At 37.6% G+C, this 21799-nt stretch overlaps 1 protein-coding gene and 1 long non-coding RNA gene across 13 annotated transcripts in view; one reads left to right on the forward strand and one right to left on the reverse strand.

Annotated features, from left to right (window-relative positions):
• Positions 1–21799, forward strand: part of LOC105494102 (chromodomain helicase DNA binding protein 9) — a 276902-nt gene that overhangs the window by 219088 nt on the left and 36015 nt on the right. For all 11 annotated transcript variants that reach the window (XM_011762222.3, XM_071084529.1, XM_071084531.1 and 8 more), the window contains 6 exons: positions 4360–4519; positions 4953–5042; positions 15434–15537; positions 16060–16177; positions 17783–17840; positions 21520–21562. In XM_011762222.3, the coding sequence (XP_011760524.1) occupies positions 4360–4519; positions 4953–5042; positions 15434–15537; positions 16060–16177; positions 17783–17840; positions 21520–21562 (573 nt within the window). The remainder of the gene's footprint in view (positions 1–4359; positions 4520–4952; positions 5043–15433; positions 15538–16059; positions 16178–17782; positions 17841–21519; positions 21563–21799) is intronic.
• LOC112428924 (uncharacterized) overlaps positions 16332–21799 on the reverse strand; it is a 47225-nt gene continuing 41757 nt past the window's right edge. For both annotated transcript variants that reach the window (XR_011616465.1, XR_011616464.1), the window contains exon 5: positions 16332–16455. This is a non-coding gene — a long non-coding RNA (uncharacterized lncRNA). The remainder of the gene's footprint in view (positions 16456–21799) is intronic.

The raw sequence follows: 21799 nt of genomic DNA on the forward strand, positions 1-21799 counted from the left end.
ATTTTTTTTTTTTTTTTTTTTTTTTTTTTTTTTTTTTTTTTTTTAGACGGAGTCTCGCTCTGTCGCCCAGGCTGGAGTACAGTGGCCGGATCTCAGCTCACTGCAAGCTCCGCCTCCCGGGTTTACGCCATTCTCCTGCCTCAGCCTCCCGAGTAGCTGGGACTACAGGCACCGGCCACCTCACCCGGCTAGTTTTTTGTATTTTTTTAGTAGAGACGGGGTTTCACTGTGTTAGCCAGGATGGTCTCGATCTCCTGACCTTGTGATCCGCCCGTCTCAGCCTCCCAAAGTGCTGGGATTACAGGCTTGAGCCACCGCGCCCGGCTCAGTGTAGGCCTATTTTAATAGGAGATGATGAATTTAATTAATGTGAAGACCTGAGGTAGATGGGAGAATCACACAAATGTAATTTCACTCTTTCTTGAAACTCCAGTAGAAAAAAGTAAGGCACTAAGCTTAATAAATTCTACAGAACAAAAGACTTGGATTCCTCAATAAATAAATTATCGGATTAGGAGTGAATAGAGAGGTATCTACCCCAGTGATTCTCAGCCAAAGATGATTTTCTGCCCCAATCCCACCCCTACCACAGGCTGTCACAACCTTGAGCGTGTTACTGGCATCTAGTGGATAGAGGCCAGGAATTCACAGATAGCACCCCGCCCCCCACAATGAAGAACTATCCTGCTCAAAATATTGTAGTGCCAAGAATGAAACCCTGCTATAACCTAAAAGAGATTGAAAAGTTATCAACCAGTTGCAGTGTGGGGTCTGGGGACTTTATTTTTATTTTTATGTTTTGGGACAGGGTCTCCTTCCGTGGCCTAAGCTGGAGTGTTGTGGCATGAACGCCGCTCACTGCAGCCTCAACTTCCTGGGCTCAAGCGATCCTCCTCCCCTGTAGCTGGGAGTACAGGCGTGTACCATCACACCTGGCTAATTTTTTTTTTTTTTGTAAGAGATGGAGTCTCACTTTGTTGCCCAAGTGTGTCTCAAATTCCTGGGCTCAAGTGATCCTCCTGCCTTAGCCTCCTAAAGTGCTGTGGGGGCTTTATTTAGATCCTGATTGAAACAACCCAGAGTAAATGTTTTATTATCTTTATTAACTAATTAGACTTTAGAATACTGAATATTAAGAAGCTATTATTGCATTCCTTAGGGCTGATAATAGTATTGTAGTTATTTTAATGGAGGCTTTATCACTAAACAGATACCTCTGTTAAATTTAGGTATCACTAAATATCTTTTAGATATTGCTAAAAGATACCTTTGATATTTATGAATGAAATGATTGATTTCTTACATTTACTTCAAAATAATATGAAAGATTGGGGGTGAACAGAATTGGCCATGAGTTGATAATTATTGAAGGTGGATAATGGGACTGTTGTATATACTTGTATTCTATAATTTTAAAATAAGCATAAACTCTCAAAAATGGATAGAGAATGGGAGAGGAAACAGCAACAAGATTTTGGAAGCTGGAGGCAAATATATTAGTGATAACTGATTTAACCAACCTGAGAGAGCTGAATCTTAGGTCAGCAGTGGGAAAGGCAAACTGCTTTGCTTTACGGATTTCCCAAATGTCTTAGGAATTTGTGACATCAGGAGCCTCTGGAAGTGGGTGTGAAAGGATAGAGGCTTTCATTCAAAGCGGTTTAAAAAGGGCCCTAAATACCCTCTTCAGTTCCATGTAGCCAGGACGAAAATGGACTAAAAATTTTTTTCTGGAAAGAGTAAAATAGAAGTCTGGGTTGCACTGGTAGTTGAGTTGTGGAGCTGCTAAATAGGGATTAAATAACTGTGTGCATACTGGTTGATTCATTGCTCGAGGAATAAAACTAAAAGGCTCGCCCCAAATCTAAAGATAATGACAGGAAAAACAAAAAACAAAAAACCGCCAGTTACCCTTCAGTGAGCCTACAATCACTATGCTCCATCTCTTCAGTCTCCCTATAACCTTTTTTATTTGTCACACTTAAATAAGAGCAAACACAGCCAAGGATTATCGGGCATCTCAGGAAAGTCTCCAACATGAAAGAGCCAAAAAACCATTGGCTGGGCACGGTGGCTCACCCCTGTAATCCCAGCACTTTGGGAGGCTGAGGTGGCCAGATCACTTGAGGTCAAGAGTTCAAGACCAGCCTGGCCAAAATGGTGAAACCCCCTCTCTACTAAAAATACAAAAAGTAGCCAGCCATGGTGACACGTGCCTGTAATCCCAGCTACTTGGGATGCTGAGTTGTGAGAATCACTTGAACTCAGGAGGCAGAGGTTGCAGTGAGCCGAGATCATGCTACTGCACTCCAGCCTGGGTGACAGAGCGAGACTCTGTCTCAAAAAATAAAAATAAAAAGAAAGAAAAAAAAAACATTAAAACGAACTCTAAGGAAACAAGGATTGCAAAAAGGAGGACACCTTTTCTTTAACTATCATTAATATCTTCAAAGATACTTCAAATATACCATGACTTCGAAAGAATAAGGTGCTGTAAAAACAGTGAAAGCAGAAGCCTATAAATTGTAACAACACATAATGAAATGAAAAAGTAAAAAGAAGATCGAATGATGAATCTGGGAAAATCTTGTTAGGAAGAAAATTGGAAATACAGAATATCTACGGATTTCATTAGGAAAATTTAAGCATGTGTATTTTTAAGTATGTACTGTTTTCAAACCAACAAGGGAAGAGAAGATTGGAATACAGAACTATTTATCATTCTAGCAAAACACAGAAAGAAGGAAGGTATGATAAACAATAAAATTGTAAAAATAAATATATAAACATATGTATGCAGCCTATGTATATTTTCACCTGTTAAAAGAGGAAAATTGTTAGATGGGGGAAAATAAACATTTTTGTACTTTAAAGAGATATTATTAAACACCAAACAAGCTTAAAAGTTTATTTAGTAAAAACTATACCATGCAAATACTAAACCGTACAAAATGTTGTAGTACCGTTAACATAGAACAAAGTGAATTTAAGATGGAAGGTATCAATTGGAATTTAAAAAAAAGGAACACTACCTAATAATCAAAAAGAATCCATAGAAGAAACTATAACAAGTATGAACTTATATACATCTAAAATAGTCTCAAAAGGTAAAGGGGAAAAAAAAAAGAACCTCGGCCAAAATTATAAGGAAAAGTGGACAAATCCATATAGTGCTCTATGTACCATTGTAGTAGAGTACCCACCTGGTATAAAATGGCAAGGAAAAGGTAAATGAGATACAAGAATTGCAGGAGGAGTCAAAACTGCATTATTAACAATTGTGAAAAATTACAAACAAAACAGCTCAAATATGATGGAAGATTAATAAATATGAGGTGGTATAGTTATGTAATAAATTATTATACAGAAACAAAAATAGATGAATTAGAGCCTTATGAGTCAACCAGGATAAAGCTTTTAAAAGTTCAGAGTAATAAATAAGGTTTTCAGGCTTATATTTATAATATTATATCTGAAAACTTAAATACTAAATACTTATCCAAGATAGGTAATAATAGTATAAACTTGCATGGAATGGAAAAACAAATTCAGAGTAGTGGTAATCTCTGGGAAGGAATGAGTGAATTTGATAGGAGAGGACTACATAGGGACTTCAAGTATATATTACTTCCTTTAATAAAAAACGAAGTGTCTGTGACCAGCCTGGCCAACATGAAAGTTAGCCAGGCGTGGTGCTGCGTGCCTGTAATCCCAGCTACTCGGGAGGCTGAGGCAGGAGAATCACTTGAACCCAGGAGGCAGAGGTTGCGTGAGCCAAGATCACACGGCTGCACTCCAGCCTGAGCAACAGAGACTCTGTCTCAAAAAAATAAATAAATAAATAAACTAAGTAAACATGGAATATGTGAACATGAAGAGAGTGGCAGTACTTTTTTGTAGTTTTTAAATATTTCACAACAAATAACTCAAATAACTAAAATGAGTTTAGCTATCTTGAACAGGATGGCTAACCTAATCTATCTAAATCATTTTTGAAAAGCAAGAGTGGAGGGCAAAACATATCTTTTAGTATCTAGGAAAGCAAAAGTAAAGCAGAGGGCATAGGCTTGATCTTTTGGGTTTTACATTTGTAATAAAAAATCTGTTTTGGAACAAAAAGGAAATCAGAATAATTAATATGAGACGCAGAATTGTTAGTTACTTGAGGGAAATATGTTTTAATATGTATAAAACCATCATCTTGATTTGTGATTGGGTCAGTATTGTTACTAGTATTTTAAAGTTCTCTGAAAAGACCTCAGAAAGTCTCCAGAAATTTCTTGCATTGAAACAATCTTTCAAATTGCAAATTTTTATAGAAATTATTCCTAATTTTACATGTCCTTCTTATTTTAACAGGCCTATCAGCTCCTGTACCCAGGGGTCGAAAAGGGAAGAAAGTAAAAACTCAAACAAGCTCATTTGATATACAAAAAGCAGAATGGCTTCGAAAATATAATCCCGAGCAGCTGCTTCAAGATGAAGGCTACAAAAAACATATAAAACACCACTGTAATAAGTAGGTAGTAGGGTATTTTAAACACAACTCTTTAAATGTTTACTGTTCTAAATTTATTAATAATCTTTAAGCATGCTGATTTTGAGTACAGAGACAGCATGGTCTAGGGCCAATCCTAATCTTAATTTTACAAGGTATCCTTCAAGCAAATCATGATACCTCTTGTGTCATTGTTCTCACCAACAGATAAATAAAACTGGCCTCCAAATGAGCTCATTATATCTTACTTGGATATGAAATAATGATGATTATGAAGATTTTGGAGAAGTTCTTTATATATATGGTAGTAATAAGATTCATTTAATCAGAAGTAATTATTATTTCATTATTTTAAAATCTGTACACAAATTCCTTCCTAATTTTAACCCCATGGCCAAATATTTTAAACGATTAATATCTTTATGCCTTTTGATTCATTTTCCCTTGTTTTTAGGGTTTTGCTTCGTGTGAGAATGCTGTATTATCTAAAGCAAGAAGTTATTGGAAGTGAGTGTCAGAAAGTATTTGATGGAGTTGATGCAAGGTAAGTTAAACAATTTTTATTATTTTTGTTTGCTTGTTGTCTTGCCCAGGCAGCTTCAAGCTCCTGGGTTCAAGTGATCCTCCCGCCTCAGCCTCCTGAGTAGCTGGCACTATAGGCACACCACCACACCTTGCTTAAATGATGTATTTCTTTTATTTATTCATTTTTTTTGAGACAGTTTCACTCTTGTTGCCCAGGCTGGAGTGCATTGGCACAATCTCAGCTCACTGCAACCTCCGCCTCCCGGGTTTAAGCAATTCTCCTGCCTCAGCTACCCGAGTAGCTGGGATTACAGGCATGCTTCACCACGCCTGGCTAATTTTTTGTATTTTTAGTAGAGGCGGGGTTTCACCATCTTGGCCAGGCTGGTTTCAAACTCCTGACCTCAGGTGATCCACCCGCCTTGTCCCCACAAAGTGCTGGGATTACAGGCGTGAGCCACCATGCCCAGCCTATTTTTATTTTTCAATAACATGATGAGGCAAAAATTATATGACCAGAATATTGTATATTAGGCGGGTCCTTAGTCTGTGAAATTTATAAGGTGGAAAATCCATGAAACTTAGGGAATTAACCCTTGCCAATTTGTTAGCTTTCTTTTATTGCTCTCATCTTGGCCGTCACTAGAAGTCACAACGTAACAATAGTAGTATTAATATTAAGAATGGTATCTAACCTAGATGCCATTAAAGCAGACACGGATTTTTTATTTGTTTGTTTATTTATTAATTTTGAAACAGATTCTCACTCTGTCACTCAGTCTGGAGTACAGTGGCATGATATGGACTCACTGCAACCTCCACCTCCCAGGTGCAAGCGATTCTTGTGCCTCAGCCCCCTGAGTAGCTAGGATTACAGGTGCCATCACACCTGGCTAATTTTTGTATTTTTAGTAGAGACGAGGTTTCACCATGTTGGCTAAGCTGGTCTCGAACTCCTAACCTCAGGTGATCCACCTGCCTCAGCCTCCCAAAGTGCTGGGATTACAGTTGTGAGCACCACACCCAGCCCCAGACACAGACACTGATTTAATGACCAATTCATTCATTCCAACAGAAGTACTTTTTGAGTACTCACTAAGCACCAGGCACTGTGAAGCACTAGGAATAGAAAGACAAAATACAGTCTTGATCCCTAAGTTGTTTATGGTGTCAGTGAGCAGGAAATAGATAAAACTATACTGCAATGTAATAAATGCTTTTGTGTATGTATAGAATACCAGGGAGGTGCTACTAGAATTTTCTATTTCTAGTTTCATCTTGCCTCTTAATACTACAAGTAACCTTTCCCAATTTTCTTCTCCAATCTCTGTAAGCATCTAATTTATATAGTTCACTCTGCATAAACCTATTACTCAACCCCCCCATTCTCAGCAAATGATATTCCCCCAGCTTTGTAGAGAAATGTAAGTAAGCCATAAAACAGAAATTCCCTCAGCTTCCTGCCACCAAATCTAAAATTTAATTTTTCTGTACTCAGTCTTCTTCCCTCTTATTACAATTAAAGAAGTTTTATGGTGACTGACTTCTATATCCAACTATGATCCATTCAACACCCTGGTTTCTCATTTCCTTGACTTTTATCTACAGTTACCTCTTGTTCTCCCCACTACAGCTGCAAAGTCACCCGGTCATTCACTTGATCTTGCTATCACCAGTAACAGCACTTATTTAATCAGAATTTTGACAGTGACATCCTTCCTTCTAACTCATTTAACTTGGGTACTTTCATTATAATTCTCTAATCTCATCAGGATGTCCCCACATCTTACCACTTACTCACTAGCCATCACCACTTTCATGCCCCTCCTTTCCTCATTATTCAACATAGATTCTATAGTCTAGCAGTCTACTTGCTAACTAAAATCCTTATCTATTTCCTTTCACCTGCCTTTCCTTCTGTTCTAGATATCTGTTACAACCTCAACTCAGGTTAATCCCAGCTAGCCATTTACTTCTTGCCTGCACCTAAGTAGCTGAACATTTGTGGAGAAAATCAAGCAAGCCATGCTGAATGACTTCAAATTTGTGAGCATAGATCCCATTTCAAAAGAGATTAAACATCTACTGTTTAACTGTTGTGGCTAGTCAATTCATATTCCTACTCTTTAAGAGAACCATTTTGTACCTCTCTCCTCAAACCATCTTTCCACGCTGCAACTACCACCTTCCAATAATGACCTTGCTACATATTTCATGGAAAAAAGTAGACACAATCAGATGAGAGCTACCTTCAGTTTTACTTGCATATATGTCCACCTGTTCCTTCAAGATACAATAGAAATGTCCCTCCTCCTAAGGCAAACTTTGTGCAGCATGGAACTCGTTTCTCTTAACTTTTGAGGACTTTACTCTTACCTTTCTGGGACTTTACTTTTCTTTCTTGGATCTTTTTCTCTCTCTGTTTACTACATCATTCTTCTGGCATACATGTATGCCTTAATAGCAGTCACTTAAAGGGAAAAAACCTCTCTCAGTATACATTCTCAGACTCCATTTCCCTAATCCTCTTCACAACAAACTCCTTTAAAAAGTTGCCTGTATTTATTAGCAAGATTAACCAAGAAAAGAAGAGAGAAAATCCAAATCAGCTCAATTAGAAACAAAACAGGAGATATTACAACTGACACCATGGAAATACAAAAGATCATTCAAGGCTACTACAAATACCTTTATGTACGTAAACTAGAAAACCTAAAGGAGATGGATGAATTTCTGGAAAGATACAACCATCCTACCTTAAATCGGGAAGAGTTAGATACCCTAAGCAGATGAAGAGCAAGCAGTGAGATTGAAATGGTAATAAAAAAAATTACCAACAAAAAAAAAAAGCCCAGGACCAGATGGATTAACAGCTGAATTCTACCAGACATTCAAAGAAGAATTGGTACCAATCCTTTGACACTCTTCCACAAGACAGAGAAAGAGAGAATCCTCCCTAAATCATATTATGAAGCCAGTATCACCCTGATACCAAAAGCAGGAAAGGACACAACCAAAAAAGAAAACTATAGAGCAGTATCCTTGATGAACATAGATGCAAAAATCCTTAACAGAATACTAGCTAACTGAATCCAGCAACATATCAAAAAAAGGTAATCCACGATGATCAAGTGGGTTACATACCACAGATGGTTTAACATATGCAAGTCAATAAATGTGATAAACCACATAAGCAGAATTAAAAACAAAAATCACATGATCATTTCAGTAAACACAAAGCATTTGACAAAATCCAGCATCCTTTTATGATTAAAACTCTCAGCAAAATCAGCATACAAGGGACATACCTGAATGTAATAAAAGCAATCTATAACAAACATACAGCCAACAATAATACTGGATTGGAGAAAAGTTGAAAATATTCCCTCTGAGAACTGAAATTAGAAAAGGATGCCCACTCTCACCACTTCTGATCAACATAGTACTGGAAGTCCTTGCCAGAGCAATCAGACAAGAGAAAGAAAGGGCATTCAGATTGGTAAAGAGCACGTCAAACTGTTGATGTTTGCTGATGATATGATTGTATACCTAGAAAACCCTAAAGACTCCTCCAAAAAGCTCCTAGAACTGATAAAAGAATTCAGCAAAGTTTCAGGGTACAAAATTAAGGTACACAAATCAGTAGCTCTCCTGTACACCAGTAGCAACCAAGCTGAGAATTAAATCAAGAACTCAACTCCTTTTACAATAGCTGGAAAAAAAAAAAAAGAAGAAAAAAAAAGATACTTAAGAATATACCTAACCAAGGACGTGAAAGCTCTCTACAAGGAAAATTACAAAACACTCCTGAAAGAAATCATAGATGACACAAATAAATGGAAACACATCCCATGCTTATGGGTGGGTGGAATCAATATTGTGAAAATGGCCATACTGCCAAAAGCAATCTACAAATTCAATGCAATTCCTATCAAAAGACCACCATCATTCTTCACAGAACTAGAAAAAAAAAGTCATAAAATTCATATGAAACTAAGAAAGCGCCTGCATAGACAAAGCAAGACTAAACCAAAGAACAAATCAGGAGGTACCACATTACCTGATTTCAAGCTATACTATCACGCCATAGTTGTCAAAACAGCATGGTACTGGTATAAAAATAGGCACACATACCAATGGAACAGAATAGAGAACCAAGATATAAAGCCAAATACTTGACAGCCAACTGATCTTCAACAAAGCAAACAAAAACGTAAAGTGGGGAAAGAACACCCTATTCAACAAATGGTGCTGGGATAATTGGCAAGCCACATGTAGGAGAATGAAACTGAATCCTCTTCTCTCACCTTATAAAAAAATCAACTCAAGTTGGATCATGGACTTAAATCCAAGACCTGAAACTATAAAAATTCTAGAAGATAACATTGGAAAAACCCTTCTAGACATTGGCTTAGGCAAGGATATAATGACTAAGGACCCAAAAGCAATTGCAGTAAAAACAAAGATAAATAGCTGGGACTCAATTAAACTAAGGAGATTTTGCATGGCAAAAGGAACAGTCAGCAGAGTAAACAGACAACCCACAGAGTGGGAGAAAATCTTCACAATCTATATATCTGACAAAGGACTAATATCCTGAATCTACACAACAAACTCAAATTAGAAAAAAAAAATTCCATCAAAAAGTGGGCTAAGGACATGAACAGACAATTCTCGAAAGAACAGATACAAATGGTCAGCAAACATAGGAAAAAATGCTCAATATCACTAATGATCAGGGAAATGCAAATCAAAACCACAATGCGATACTGCCTTACTCCTGCAAGAATGGTCATAATCAAAATAATAAAAAAATAATAGATGTTGGTATGGATATAGTAACAAAACACTTCTACACTTCTGGTGGGAATATAAGCTAGTACAACCACCATAGAAAACAGCGTGGAGATTCCTTAAAGAAATAAAAGTGTAACTACCATTTGATCCAGCAATCCCACTACTGGATATTTACCCAGAGGAAAAGAAGTCATTGTATTAAAAACATACTTGCTCACACGTGTTTACAGCAGCACAATTTGCAATTGCAAAAAAAATGGAACCAACCCAAATGTCCATCAATCAACGAATGGATAAAGAAACTGTGATATATATACATATGATGGAATATATACATACATACATATATACACACACATACATATATATCTCATATATATATGAGATGGAATTCTGCATAGAAAGGAATGGATTAACAGCATTTGCAGCAACCTGGATGGGATTGGAGACTATTATTCTCCAATATGGAATGGAAAAACCAAACATCATATGTTCTCATAAGTGGGAGCTAAACTATGAGGATGCAAAGACATAAGAAATACAGTGCACTTTGGGGTCTCAGGGGGAAAGGGCGGGAAGGGGGTGAGGAATAAAAGACTACAAATTGGGTGCAGTGTATACTGCTCGGGAGATGAGTGCACCAAAATCCCACGAATCACCACTAAAGAACTTATGTAACCAGATACCACCTGTTCTACAAAAACCTATGGAAATACAGAATTTTTTTAAAAAAAGAAATTTGTCTAAGGTTACCCAGATAAAAATGGCAGAGCAAAGATTCAGACAACAAAAAAGGTTGCCTGTATTTACTATCTCTGCTTCTTTATCTTGCATTTTCTCTTTAACCCATTCCAATGGATCTTCCTTCTTCACTGTCTCACTAAAATGGTTCTTAACACAGCCCCTAATGACCTACAGTGTGATCAACTCTCTAAATTTACTCTCTGTCCTCCATAAGATGCTGTCTTCTGTGGGCATTTGTGTTAACTATACCCATCTGGTTGTCCTTTTTCTCACTACTGTTTCCTTTTCATTCCCTCTTGCTAGCTCTTATTTCTCTAACAGACCTCTAAATACTGGATTGACCAAGAGCTCTGTCCTCAGCTCTCTTACCTTTTTCCTTAGGTGAACTCATGCAGCTTCATCATACCCAATATGATCTATAAACAGGTAAATCTGAAATTTACATATTTCTCCCAGACCTCTTTCTTGAGTTTTAAGCCATCAGTCAACTGCCTCCCAACATTTCCACTTAAATGACTAATTAACATCTTACTTCCCCTGGCTTTTCCAAATCTCCTGTCTTCAGTCCTTTCTCTTTTCCTTCCCATGTACAAGTCTTCTCCATCCTAGTAAATGTACAACCCACTGCTCTATTGTTATTCTTGATTCCTCTCTTCCCTGTTAGCTTGACAAAATACATGCCAAATCTCAGTACCTTTCACTATCTCCTCTGCCAAATCCCTAGTCCAAGCCACCATGATCTCACAGTTAGACTTTTGCAGTGGCCTCATAAAACTGGTCTGTTTGCCTCCACTTTTGCCTCTCTAGGCCTGTCCTTCACACAGCAGCCAGAGTGGTATTTCTAAAGCAAAAATCAGGTCTTGGCACTCCTTAACACCCTCCAGATGTTTCTAATTTCTCTTAGAGTAAAATTCAAATTCCATATGACCTACAAGTGCTTCCATAACTCTGTACCCACTTTCTTCACTGTGTCTCTCACCGACCATGCTCCAGCCACAGTGGTGGTTGTGTTTTGCCAACCTGTCAAGTTCATTCTATGCTGTTCTTCCTGATCCAAATATTCTTTCCCCAGGTCTTCCACAGAACCGCCCCTTCAAATTATTTGGATCTCAACTCAAGTATTTCCTTCTTAGATAGACCTTCCCTGCCAATCTCAGCTTAAGTAGCCCACCAGTCATTCACTACTATTTAACCTTCTTTTATTTCATTTATAATGCCTACTACTACTTAAAAATTACGTTAATTTATTTGTATGTCTTCTTTTATTATAATTTAAGCTGCTTAAAGGTAAGTATGGAATCTGGGACATCGTAAACACTCAGTAAATATTTGTCAACTAATTGGCTTCTTTCCCTTAGCCTGACTGGATCTGATCCACTTGTAACTTTCCCAGGGACTGCTCTCTGTGGATTGTACCTTCTTTTTCCTCTTTCATTAGTTTCCCCCCTTTTCCTCCTCATTTGGATTTTAACATGTTTACATCTCCCTCACCTTAACTTACACATACACACGTGTGTGCACACAACACTTAATGCTTTTGGACCCAAAATATCTTCAAACTACCATATTATTACTCTCTTGATTTGACCACCGAACTTGTTTTAGGGGGTTCACAGTGACCAGTCCTGTAATCCCAACACTTAAGAAGGCCGTGGCAAGTGGATCATTTGAGCCTGGGAGTTTGAGATGAGCCTCGGCAACATGACGAAACCCTGTTTCTACAAAAAGTAGAAAAATTGACTGGTTGTGGTGGTGTATGCCTGTAGTCCCAGCTACTCTGGAGGCAGAGGTGGAAGGATCACATAAGCCTAGAGAGGTCAAGGCTGCAGTGAGCTGTGATTGCACCACTGCACACCAGCCTGGGTGACAGAATGAGACACTGTCTCCAAAAAAAAAAAAGAAAGAAAGAAAAGAAAGAAGCATCGGTGTTCGTTATCTTTTTCTTCCCTCCCATTCACTGTGCAATCTACCACAATGCAGCTTCTACCTCTTCACTTCAGATGTTCACTGATATTCTTGCCGCCAAATTTAATGGATATACCATAGTGCTTACCTTACTTTACCTTTGTTGACCACTTCCTTCTTTTTAAAATGCTTCCGTGGTACCATTCTCCTGTGGTTTTTCTTTTTACCTTTCTGCTTGCTGCTTTTCAGGCTCGTTTTCTATCTGTCTCTTAGAGTTCAAGGAATCTTCACATAGGCCTTCTCTTCTTGTCACTTACTCTTCTTGGGTGTTCTCATCTTTGTGGCTTCAATTTTTGTTTCTATGCTTATGTCTTCTAAATCCCTATCTGTAGCCCATGTCTCTCTTCTGAATTTTAGATCCATATTTCTCCAATGTGCCATGATTAATTACTCTTCTCTCCAGGTCTTTGCATTCTTGTTATAACATTCTTTCCTCCTTTTTTCTATTCTCTCCCTCTTCCTGCTCAGCCGACATTGAGTCAGCCTTTTATGACCTCTTAAATCTGAGTTAGGCACATAACCAGAGTACCCTGCCACAGCACTCATCACACAATATTGCATGTCCCTCTTTACAAGGGCATGTGCATGACTATCTTTATTATTGCCATTATTGGCATGTAGTGAATGCTGTTTAAATATATTTTGAGTGAATGATCTACCCTGGGGAAGTTAAAGGAAACTTTATGCAAGAGATGACACAAGTTAGTCTTTAAAAACAGAAATCAACAATACCTAATGTGCATGCGGCACTTAAATTTGAACCATGAGTTTTATATACTGATTGCCTTCTCTTTACAAGCAGGAAAACCTTCCACCTCAGATGGTAATCACAATGTTTTGAGCTTAGAGTGCCACCTGATGGTTGGCAAAGGGAGCTATCTGACCCACTTTTTTTCTCCTCTGGGATTCTGTTTCCAGTGTTCTTTCCTCTTTCCTTCATATTTCAGGGCTAATGCTTTGTTTAATCCTACTTAATAACTTGTTCAAAAATAAGTATCTCTTTTAACCGTATTTCTCATTTCTTTTTAACTTTTTCCATGTCACAAGAAAATCCTTCTTCCTTTTTCTCTATTTTTCTAAACTGAAGTCAATTGTGACCCTTTTGTTTTAAAGCAAAATTAGATATAATAAGGTGTTCATTTCGTGTGCTGACAAATTCCTTTAAGAATCTATAGAAAGATCTCTTCATCCACTTCCTTATATTTCTTGAGTTAAAAATTCTAGTAAAACATTTGTGAAAAATAAGTAAATTTGTTTCCTTTTTTTATAAAATTTGTAAGCATTTCCTTTTCACTGCTAGTGTCTTCTATCTCACCTATATTTTGATTACACATTGGGTTCTTGTCCTAGGAACATGTTGATCATTTGTTCGTTTATTTTTATATAAAAATTTGAGTTTCCAAAGACAGCCAACTTAGAATCTAACTTTTCCCATAGAACTTAATTGTCAATAGGAAATTCCCCATTTCTTATAAGTCTTTGTTAAGACAGATGAAATTCTACTTTGTATAATTTATATTGTTTTATATCTCTGGTTATTTGAAAATTGGTAATTTATGAATACCAAATAGAGAAGTTCTCGACTATTCAACTTTTTGTAGTAATTTATCCTGTTCAGTCTCTATCCATTGTCAAATACAAGCAAATGTGTGTGTGTGTGTGTCTGTGCGTATATATACACAGATTTATGTATGTATATATACAAATATATATTTGTGTGTATATAAATTGATACTTGTTAATCATTGTCAGACGTTAACTGTATTCTATGCTAAAGAAGACAATGACTTGAATCACTGTGGTAAAGAAGTGAACATTTCCGTCCTTCTATAGATGACATGTTTTTAGACATGTTATATATATAACTTGCTGAAGCTTTCTGGGAAAATAATAATTTCAAGTGATGAGCGAAGAATAAGAAAATTATATTTGCAAAATTGCCAGTTCTGTGGTTGTTACTCATAAAAACAACCAATCTACCAAATCAAATCATTATGGGTTTATTATTTTACTTTTTAATAGTCTTGTGATTTTATGGTGTTGTATTATTTATTTACAACATCAAAACAGCATTTGAGTGTTTTTTGTTTTTTGAGACAGGGTCTCACTCCCATGGCCCAGGCTGGAGTGCAGCAACATGATCTTGGTTTGCTGTAACCCCAACTTCCCAGGCTCTGGAGATTTTCCCATCTCAGCCTCCCAAGTAGCTGGGACTACACCCACCCACCACACCCAGCTAATTTTTTGTATTTTTAGTGGAGATGGGGTTTTGCCACATTGCCCAGGCTGGTCTTGAACTCCTGGGCTCAAGTGATCTACCCGCCTCTGCCTCCTAAAGTGTTGGTATTACAGACATGAGCCACTGCGCTTGGCCTACACTTGAGTGTTTCAATCAAATTATGAATCAAAAATTTGCTATTACAGGGCATTTTCAGCATGGTTTTCTTAGCAGTAGTGGTCTAGAGGAGACATTACTTGCTCTGCAGCCTAAAACAGTTCATTTACCCTTTTAGGGCCTCAGTTTTCTCATGTGCGAAATGAAATAATTGAACCAGGTGATTATTGCCAAGTTGTTGGCTGACATAGTCTCTACTTCCAATAGAACCCTTTGTCTCTAAATAAAGAAAATCAGTGAAAGGATATGATAATTTAAGAAAATTGTTTAGTAAGCATTGTTGAAACTTATTTCTTCTCTTGGGCTTAACAATATTCGTTTATTTTATGGTATCTTTGTTATTGCACAATTTTGTAATTTTAACTGGTGGCAATTATGAATGATTAAAAAATAATGAAATCCTAAGCTCTCTCTTGAAAGCCACAATGCTTTAAAAGCTAGGTAAAATTTTACCTCCTTTTTGACTCATTTATAGTAATTCATAATGCCATATTATGATTTTCTTACAGTGACATTGATGTTTGGGTACCAGAACCAGACCACTCAGAAGTTCCTGCTGAGTGGTGGGATTTTGATGCTGATAAGTCACTCCTTATTGGAGTTTTTAAACATGGTAAGTAAGAAGTAAGGTAGGTGGTATCCCTTTCCATGTATAAGGCAATTCTGTCAGTTCTCAGTTCATTGATTTTCACTTAAACAGCTTTATTCCAGTAACCCCTATGTTATATATATAGAATTAAAAGCATACACTACCAGACTATGTCAGTCACCACATTTCCTCCTGGGAGGGTGGCGTGTGTAACCTACCCTTCCTGGATGTAAATCTAAGACAACTTCCTCTCTCAGGAAGAGTTCTTATGTGAGATATGTTTGTGTGTTTGTGTGTGTGTATAATACAGTTTATCCTATTTTTCATATTAACTGATAAATGTAACTGAAATTTTAATTTAGTAGATATCTATTACCAGATCATTTAATGTTTGTGATAATTTCTGGAAAACATACTTAACTTACATCATTTTAATATCCCTTTAGTCCAGAAATATCATCCACTGTAAATAATGAGGAATGCTTATATGTATACACCTTTCTTCTTTTTATCTTTTTTTACTTTTGTAATTGGTGATGTTTTCAGGATATGAAAAATATAACACTATTCGAGCAGACCCAGCATTATGCTTCTTGGAAAGAGTGGGAAAACCTGATGACAAAGCAGTTGCTGCTGAACAGAGAGCGAATGATTATATGGATGGGTATGTGTGTTTCAGAGTCATGAATTTTCTATATGTCTCTATTCAATATCAGCATATTCTGTGTCACACTATTTATCTTTAAATGATGTAGCAGTAAGGGAATTGGAGTTTACAATCTGAAAGAGCTAAAGATACACTAATAGGTTAGCACTTACCTAACAGAATGTGATCGAGGAAGAGGTTGGCCATGCACCACACCCATTCTTTAGATGAGTTTTTCATTTTTTTCATTTTTTTCATTTTAATAGGTATATCATGGCCACTGAGTTCATAAACTTCTAGGGGCATAGAGGGGAGAAAAAGGCAAGAATGTTATAGTTGAAGAGACACATGATGACGTTTATTACATAGTCATCCCTCAATATCCATGGGGGATTTTGGTATCCAGGACACCCTGCAGATACCAAAATCCAAGGATGCTAGTCCTATATATAAAATTGCATAGGATTTGCATTTAACCTGTGTACATTCTCCTGTATGCTTTAAACTATCTTTAGATTACTTATAATTCCTAGTACAGTATATATGCTATATGCTATGTAAATTGTTGCTGTACTGAATTGTTGAAGGAATAATGACAAGAAAAGTCTGTACATGTTCAGTACAGATGCCATATTTTTCCAAATATTTTCTTGAGACAGGTTCTTGCTCTGTCATCCAGGCTGGAATGCAATGGCACAATGATGTGTCACTGCAGCCTTGACCTCCCGGGCTCTAGTGATCTTCCCACGTAGTCTCCTGAGTGGGACCACAGGCACATGCCATCATGCCCAGCTAATTTTCTTCTATTTTATTTTTTGTAAAGATGAAGTCTCCCTGTGTTGCCCATGCTGGTCTTCAACTGCTGGGCTCAAGTGATCTCCCACCTTAGCCTTGGCTTCCCAGAGTGCTGAGGTTATAGGTGTGAGCCATCATGACCAGCTTTTTTCGCGTGTTTTCAACCTGCAATTGGTTGAATTTATAGATATGAAACCCACACATACGAAAGGCTGTACCTGTTTTAAGGCCTTATGTAATCTGTCTTTTCTTACCCAAAGAGAAAAGTAGGATGCATGTTGAGGTTAATAAAAACACATTTAAAAGCGAACTTGCGGCCGGGTGCACTTGCTCACGCCTGTAATCCCAGCACTTTGGGAGGCCAAGGCAGGTGGATCACTTGAGGTCAGGAGTTCGAGACCAGCCTGGCCAACATGGTGAAACCCCGCCTCTACTAAAGATACAAAATTAGCCAGGTATGGTGATGTGCACTGGTAGTCCCAGCTACTCGGGAGGCTGAGACACGAGAATCTCTTGAACCCGGGAGGCGGAGGTTGCAGTAAGCTGAGAGGTGCCACCGCACTCCAGCCTGGGCGACAAGAGCGAAACTCCGTCTCAAAAAAATAAAAATAAAAGTGAACTTGTGAGTAAGGGTACATTAGAGCTAGCTTTCTCCCTATTTGCTATATAACAGCCTTCCTGCTGTGTCTTGGAGTCTTCTGGCTAGAGAAGAGATGTCAGTCTGACCTTTAAAACAAACTAAAACCCTCCAACAAGACTTTGTTTGTCCTATCAAGTGAACTCTTAAGTCCATTACAGTAATTACAGCATTTGTTTGTATTTTAACAGGGATGTGGAAGATCCAGAATACAAACCTGCCCCAGCCATCTTTAAAGATGATACAGAGGTATGCATTGGATTATATTTTTAAATCCTCAATTTTAGATATTCTTTGGTTTCTTGTGTTTGCTTTTTCTTTTGTATTATTTTTTGTTTTTGTTATACATAATTCTTCTGTTCCTCAGATTAGCTAAGTAAGTGATCAACTGGGGTTGACAAACATCCCAAATAATCACTCAGAATTCACCTGATCTCCCCTTCTAGACAAGATGGGGACTGGCTTGGACATGTGGATGGAATGGGGCTTGCCCACCTGCTCTGCTTCTTAGAGCTGAGAAACACAGTGTCCAAGAGCAAAATCCCAAAGGAGAGTGAGAACTAGATACTAAATATATACTGCAAGAGTTAGAAACTATACCTACATGAAGAGTTTTGAGATAGAGGGTAGAGCATCAAGGACTTTTGAGTAGCCAAAGCATAGTTCTCAGTACTCTGTTTGTAGAATGTCAAAAGAAAGAAGAAGATGAAAGTACAGAAAATAATCTGTAGAGTGGGAAAAAGGATGTTAAAAGAGACAAAGAATGTCTAATATTGATGAGAATGTGGTAGAAGGCTAAATGACGCTAAAACTATCAGGTAGGATTTGCTGGACTTGGTAGCTAAGGGGCTTTGATGAGGGCACGAGACAAGGCTTGCTTCAGTGTGTGGACAATGAGAACCGAAATCCTGTATAAGGTCAGGAGTCTCAAAGGCCAGTAATTACTGACTAACAGCACAGAGAAATAACAAGGAAATTTATCTCATCATGGACTTTGGGTAAGAAAATTATTGTTTCCCTTGAGAATTTGTAACCGTAGACCCACCTTCTCTTGAGTTCATGGTTTGTCTTTTACTTTATCTGTGTGGTCCAAGAGCCCTCAGTATAATATAAAAAAGGATCAGTCCTTGACTGGTAATATATCTAGGGTGCCAGGTAAAAACAAAAAGCACCTGGAAGAAACAGTTCAACCCAGATTATGCAAGAGTCCCAAAGATGAAGCGCTCCATAAAATGAAGTAAAAACCCCAAGTTTAAAAATAATTGAGAAACCATTTACCATGAGTGAATGTTAGCAGCAATAAAGAATAAGTTTAGACCCCTGAGAACTTCTGATATATCTATTGAAATTTAAAAAAAAAATCCTATTGAAAATTTTTAAAGTAAATTTTTAAATGATTAAAGACATTAAAGAAAGAACCAAGAACAAAAGACAAGATATGATTTTAAAACACTAGGAAGATGTGAAAAAGATGATATTTAACTTTAAAAGTGGGAAAAGGCTGAGTGCAATGTGGCTCATGCCTGTAATCCCAGCACTTTGGAGGGCAAGGCGGGAGGATCACTTGAGTCCAGGAGTTCAAGACCAACCTGAGCAATATAATGGGACCCCATCTCTTAAAAAAGAGAGAGAAAGAAAAACGTGGAAAATACATTTATTGATATGTAAAACTCAACAAACAGATTAAACATTCTCCTGGAAAAGCAGATTAGACACAGTTCATGAAGGGAGAAATGATTTGGAAAACAGATGTGAAGAAATTATCCAGTATAGCATAATGGATTTGTCTGGACCAATCAGGAGAGATAACCCAAATAGTCATTTGAACAGGGAATGTATAATGTAAAGAATTATTATAATACAGTGATAGATTAGTAAAAAGTAAAGACTAAAGAATATAGGAATAGCATATAAAAGCAGCATCTACCACTCCTAGGACTCAGATAAAGCTCCCAAGGAAGAGTCCCATCCCTATCAGGGCCAAGATCCAGACTTTGGTAGGAGGATATGGCCATGTCTCACTGGATGGCAGAAAAGTTGCCAAAAAGCTACACTTTGAAACTGCCTGTAAATCTGCCCTGTAAGGTTGCCAAGGAAGATTTTCCTGGGAAAGTGTCTCACTGGAAGCACTCTGCTCACAATACCACTCAAGAGGGAGGTTGCTGGGAAAAGCTGCTAAGGGTGCTAAAGAAACTGCTCCAATTGACCAGGCACAGTGGCTCATGCCTGTAATCCCAGCACTTTGGGAGGCCAAGGTGGGTGGATCATTTGAGGTCAGGAGTTCAAGACCAGCCTGGCCAACATGGTGAAACCCCATCTCTACTAAATATACAAAACTTAGCCAGGTGTGGTGGCGTGCGCCTGTAATCCCAGTCACTTGGGAGGCTGAGGCAGGAGAATCACTTGAATCCAGGAGGCAGAGGTTGCAGTGAGCCGAGATTATGCCACTGCACTCTTGGGTGATAGAGGGAGACCTGTCTCAGAGAAAAGAAACTGCTCAAATTGTGGGGGCTGGGCATTGGGGAAGTGGCCTTGCTATGGGAACTAAGCAATGGAAGTGCTCACCAGAATTAGGACGGAAAACCCTTTTCCTCCTACAGTGTCTCTCCAGTTTGCTTTACTAACAAAGCTTTATATCATGCTGACTGACAGAGGAAAAACTATTTAAAGAGCTATTTAACCATTTTCTTCGAGCAGGTAAAAAAAAAAGTATGAGAGGAGCTGGATGCAGTGGCTCACTCCTGTAATCCAGCACTTTGGGGAGGCCAAGGAACAGAGATTGCTTAAGCCCAGAAGTTCAGGGCCAGCCTGGGCAACATAGTGAGACTGCTTCCCTACAAAAAATAAAAAAGATAACACTTGCTTGTAGTCCCAACTACTCAGGAGGCTGAAGCAGGAGGATCGCTTGAGCCCGAAAGGTTGAGGCTGCAGTGAGGTGTGTTCATGCCACTGCACTCCAGCCTGGACAACAGAGTGAGACCCTGTCTCAGAAAAAAAAAAAAAGAGAAAAAAGAAAAATATGAAAGGCAATAAATTTGGAGCAAAGAGACTGAAATCAATAACCAACACAGTGGAATATGTATTAAAAAATTTAGAAACAAGGAGGATAGCATGATAACGTCTGGCATGTATCGAATAGGTATTCCAGAAGGAGAGACTAAAGAGAATAAGAAGCACCATAGCAGCTGAGAATTTTTCAGATGTTATGAATACATGACTCCTCAGTTTCAAGAAAATACAGTAAGTCTTAGCAGGATAAATAAAACTAAGTCCATTCCAAGAAACATAACAGTGAAATTGAAGATATACCAAACAAAGAGAAGATATTAAAAGCAACCAGAGGAAAAGAGAAACCTACAAGGGAATTATGATTCTAAACTTCAGGCTTTTTTAAAACAACAATAGAAACTAGTAGTCATTGATATAAAATTGCTAAAGTTATGAATATAAGGTAATACTGGAATAGCTAATTAAAGATGCTTTGTTGACAAAAACTGTATCTACAGCACAAGCAAACTGCTTAAGGCTGAAAAGGAAAAGATTTGTAGCTTACCTAATAACCAGATATGAAAATGAGTAAGTTATCTAACAGTTGGTATAAGAAAGGGGAAAAAAACACACTTAGCAATAAAACCTAGGGCATACTCACAGAGGAAGGTTGGAGGAAAAGAAACTAGCTTAACAGTAATCATAGAAAAGGAAATACTTTTAGTAAATAATTGTCTAATTGTCAAAAGCAATAGAGAAGTGTGAAAGGATGAAAACGGAGAATAAGCAATTAAAAGTTTTATTTTTGCTAAATTAATTATTTAACATTCCATTGGGGGAAAAACAGCTCTCTATTACAAAGAAGTTTGATTCTCTTTTCTTTTTTTATGTATCTCTTGACCCAATTACCCTGTGACAAGTTTCTGTTTTCTTTTAAAAGGATGATGTTTCCTCACCAGGAGATCTTGTTATAGCAGATGGAGGTAAATTGCACTTACTTCTATACTTAGTATTATTGTAAATTCATATTCTAATCATACTATGAGATCAATAAACTATTACACTTTTATAATGTTTCACATATAAACATTTTTATTGACTGCAGTTGTAATCATTATAGGACATACTAGTTGACTGGGAATTTAACAGTACTTTTAGTTATAAAATCTTTAGGCAGTGACTCACTGAGCTTTTATAGAGTATAGGTTTTGATGACATTA

Source organism: Macaca nemestrina, chromosome 18 (genome assembly GCF_043159975.1).
Source record: "Macaca nemestrina isolate mMacNem1 chromosome 18, mMacNem.hap1, whole genome shotgun sequence".
Classification (NCBI taxonomy): Eukaryota; Metazoa; Chordata; class Mammalia; order Primates; family Cercopithecidae; genus Macaca; species Macaca nemestrina.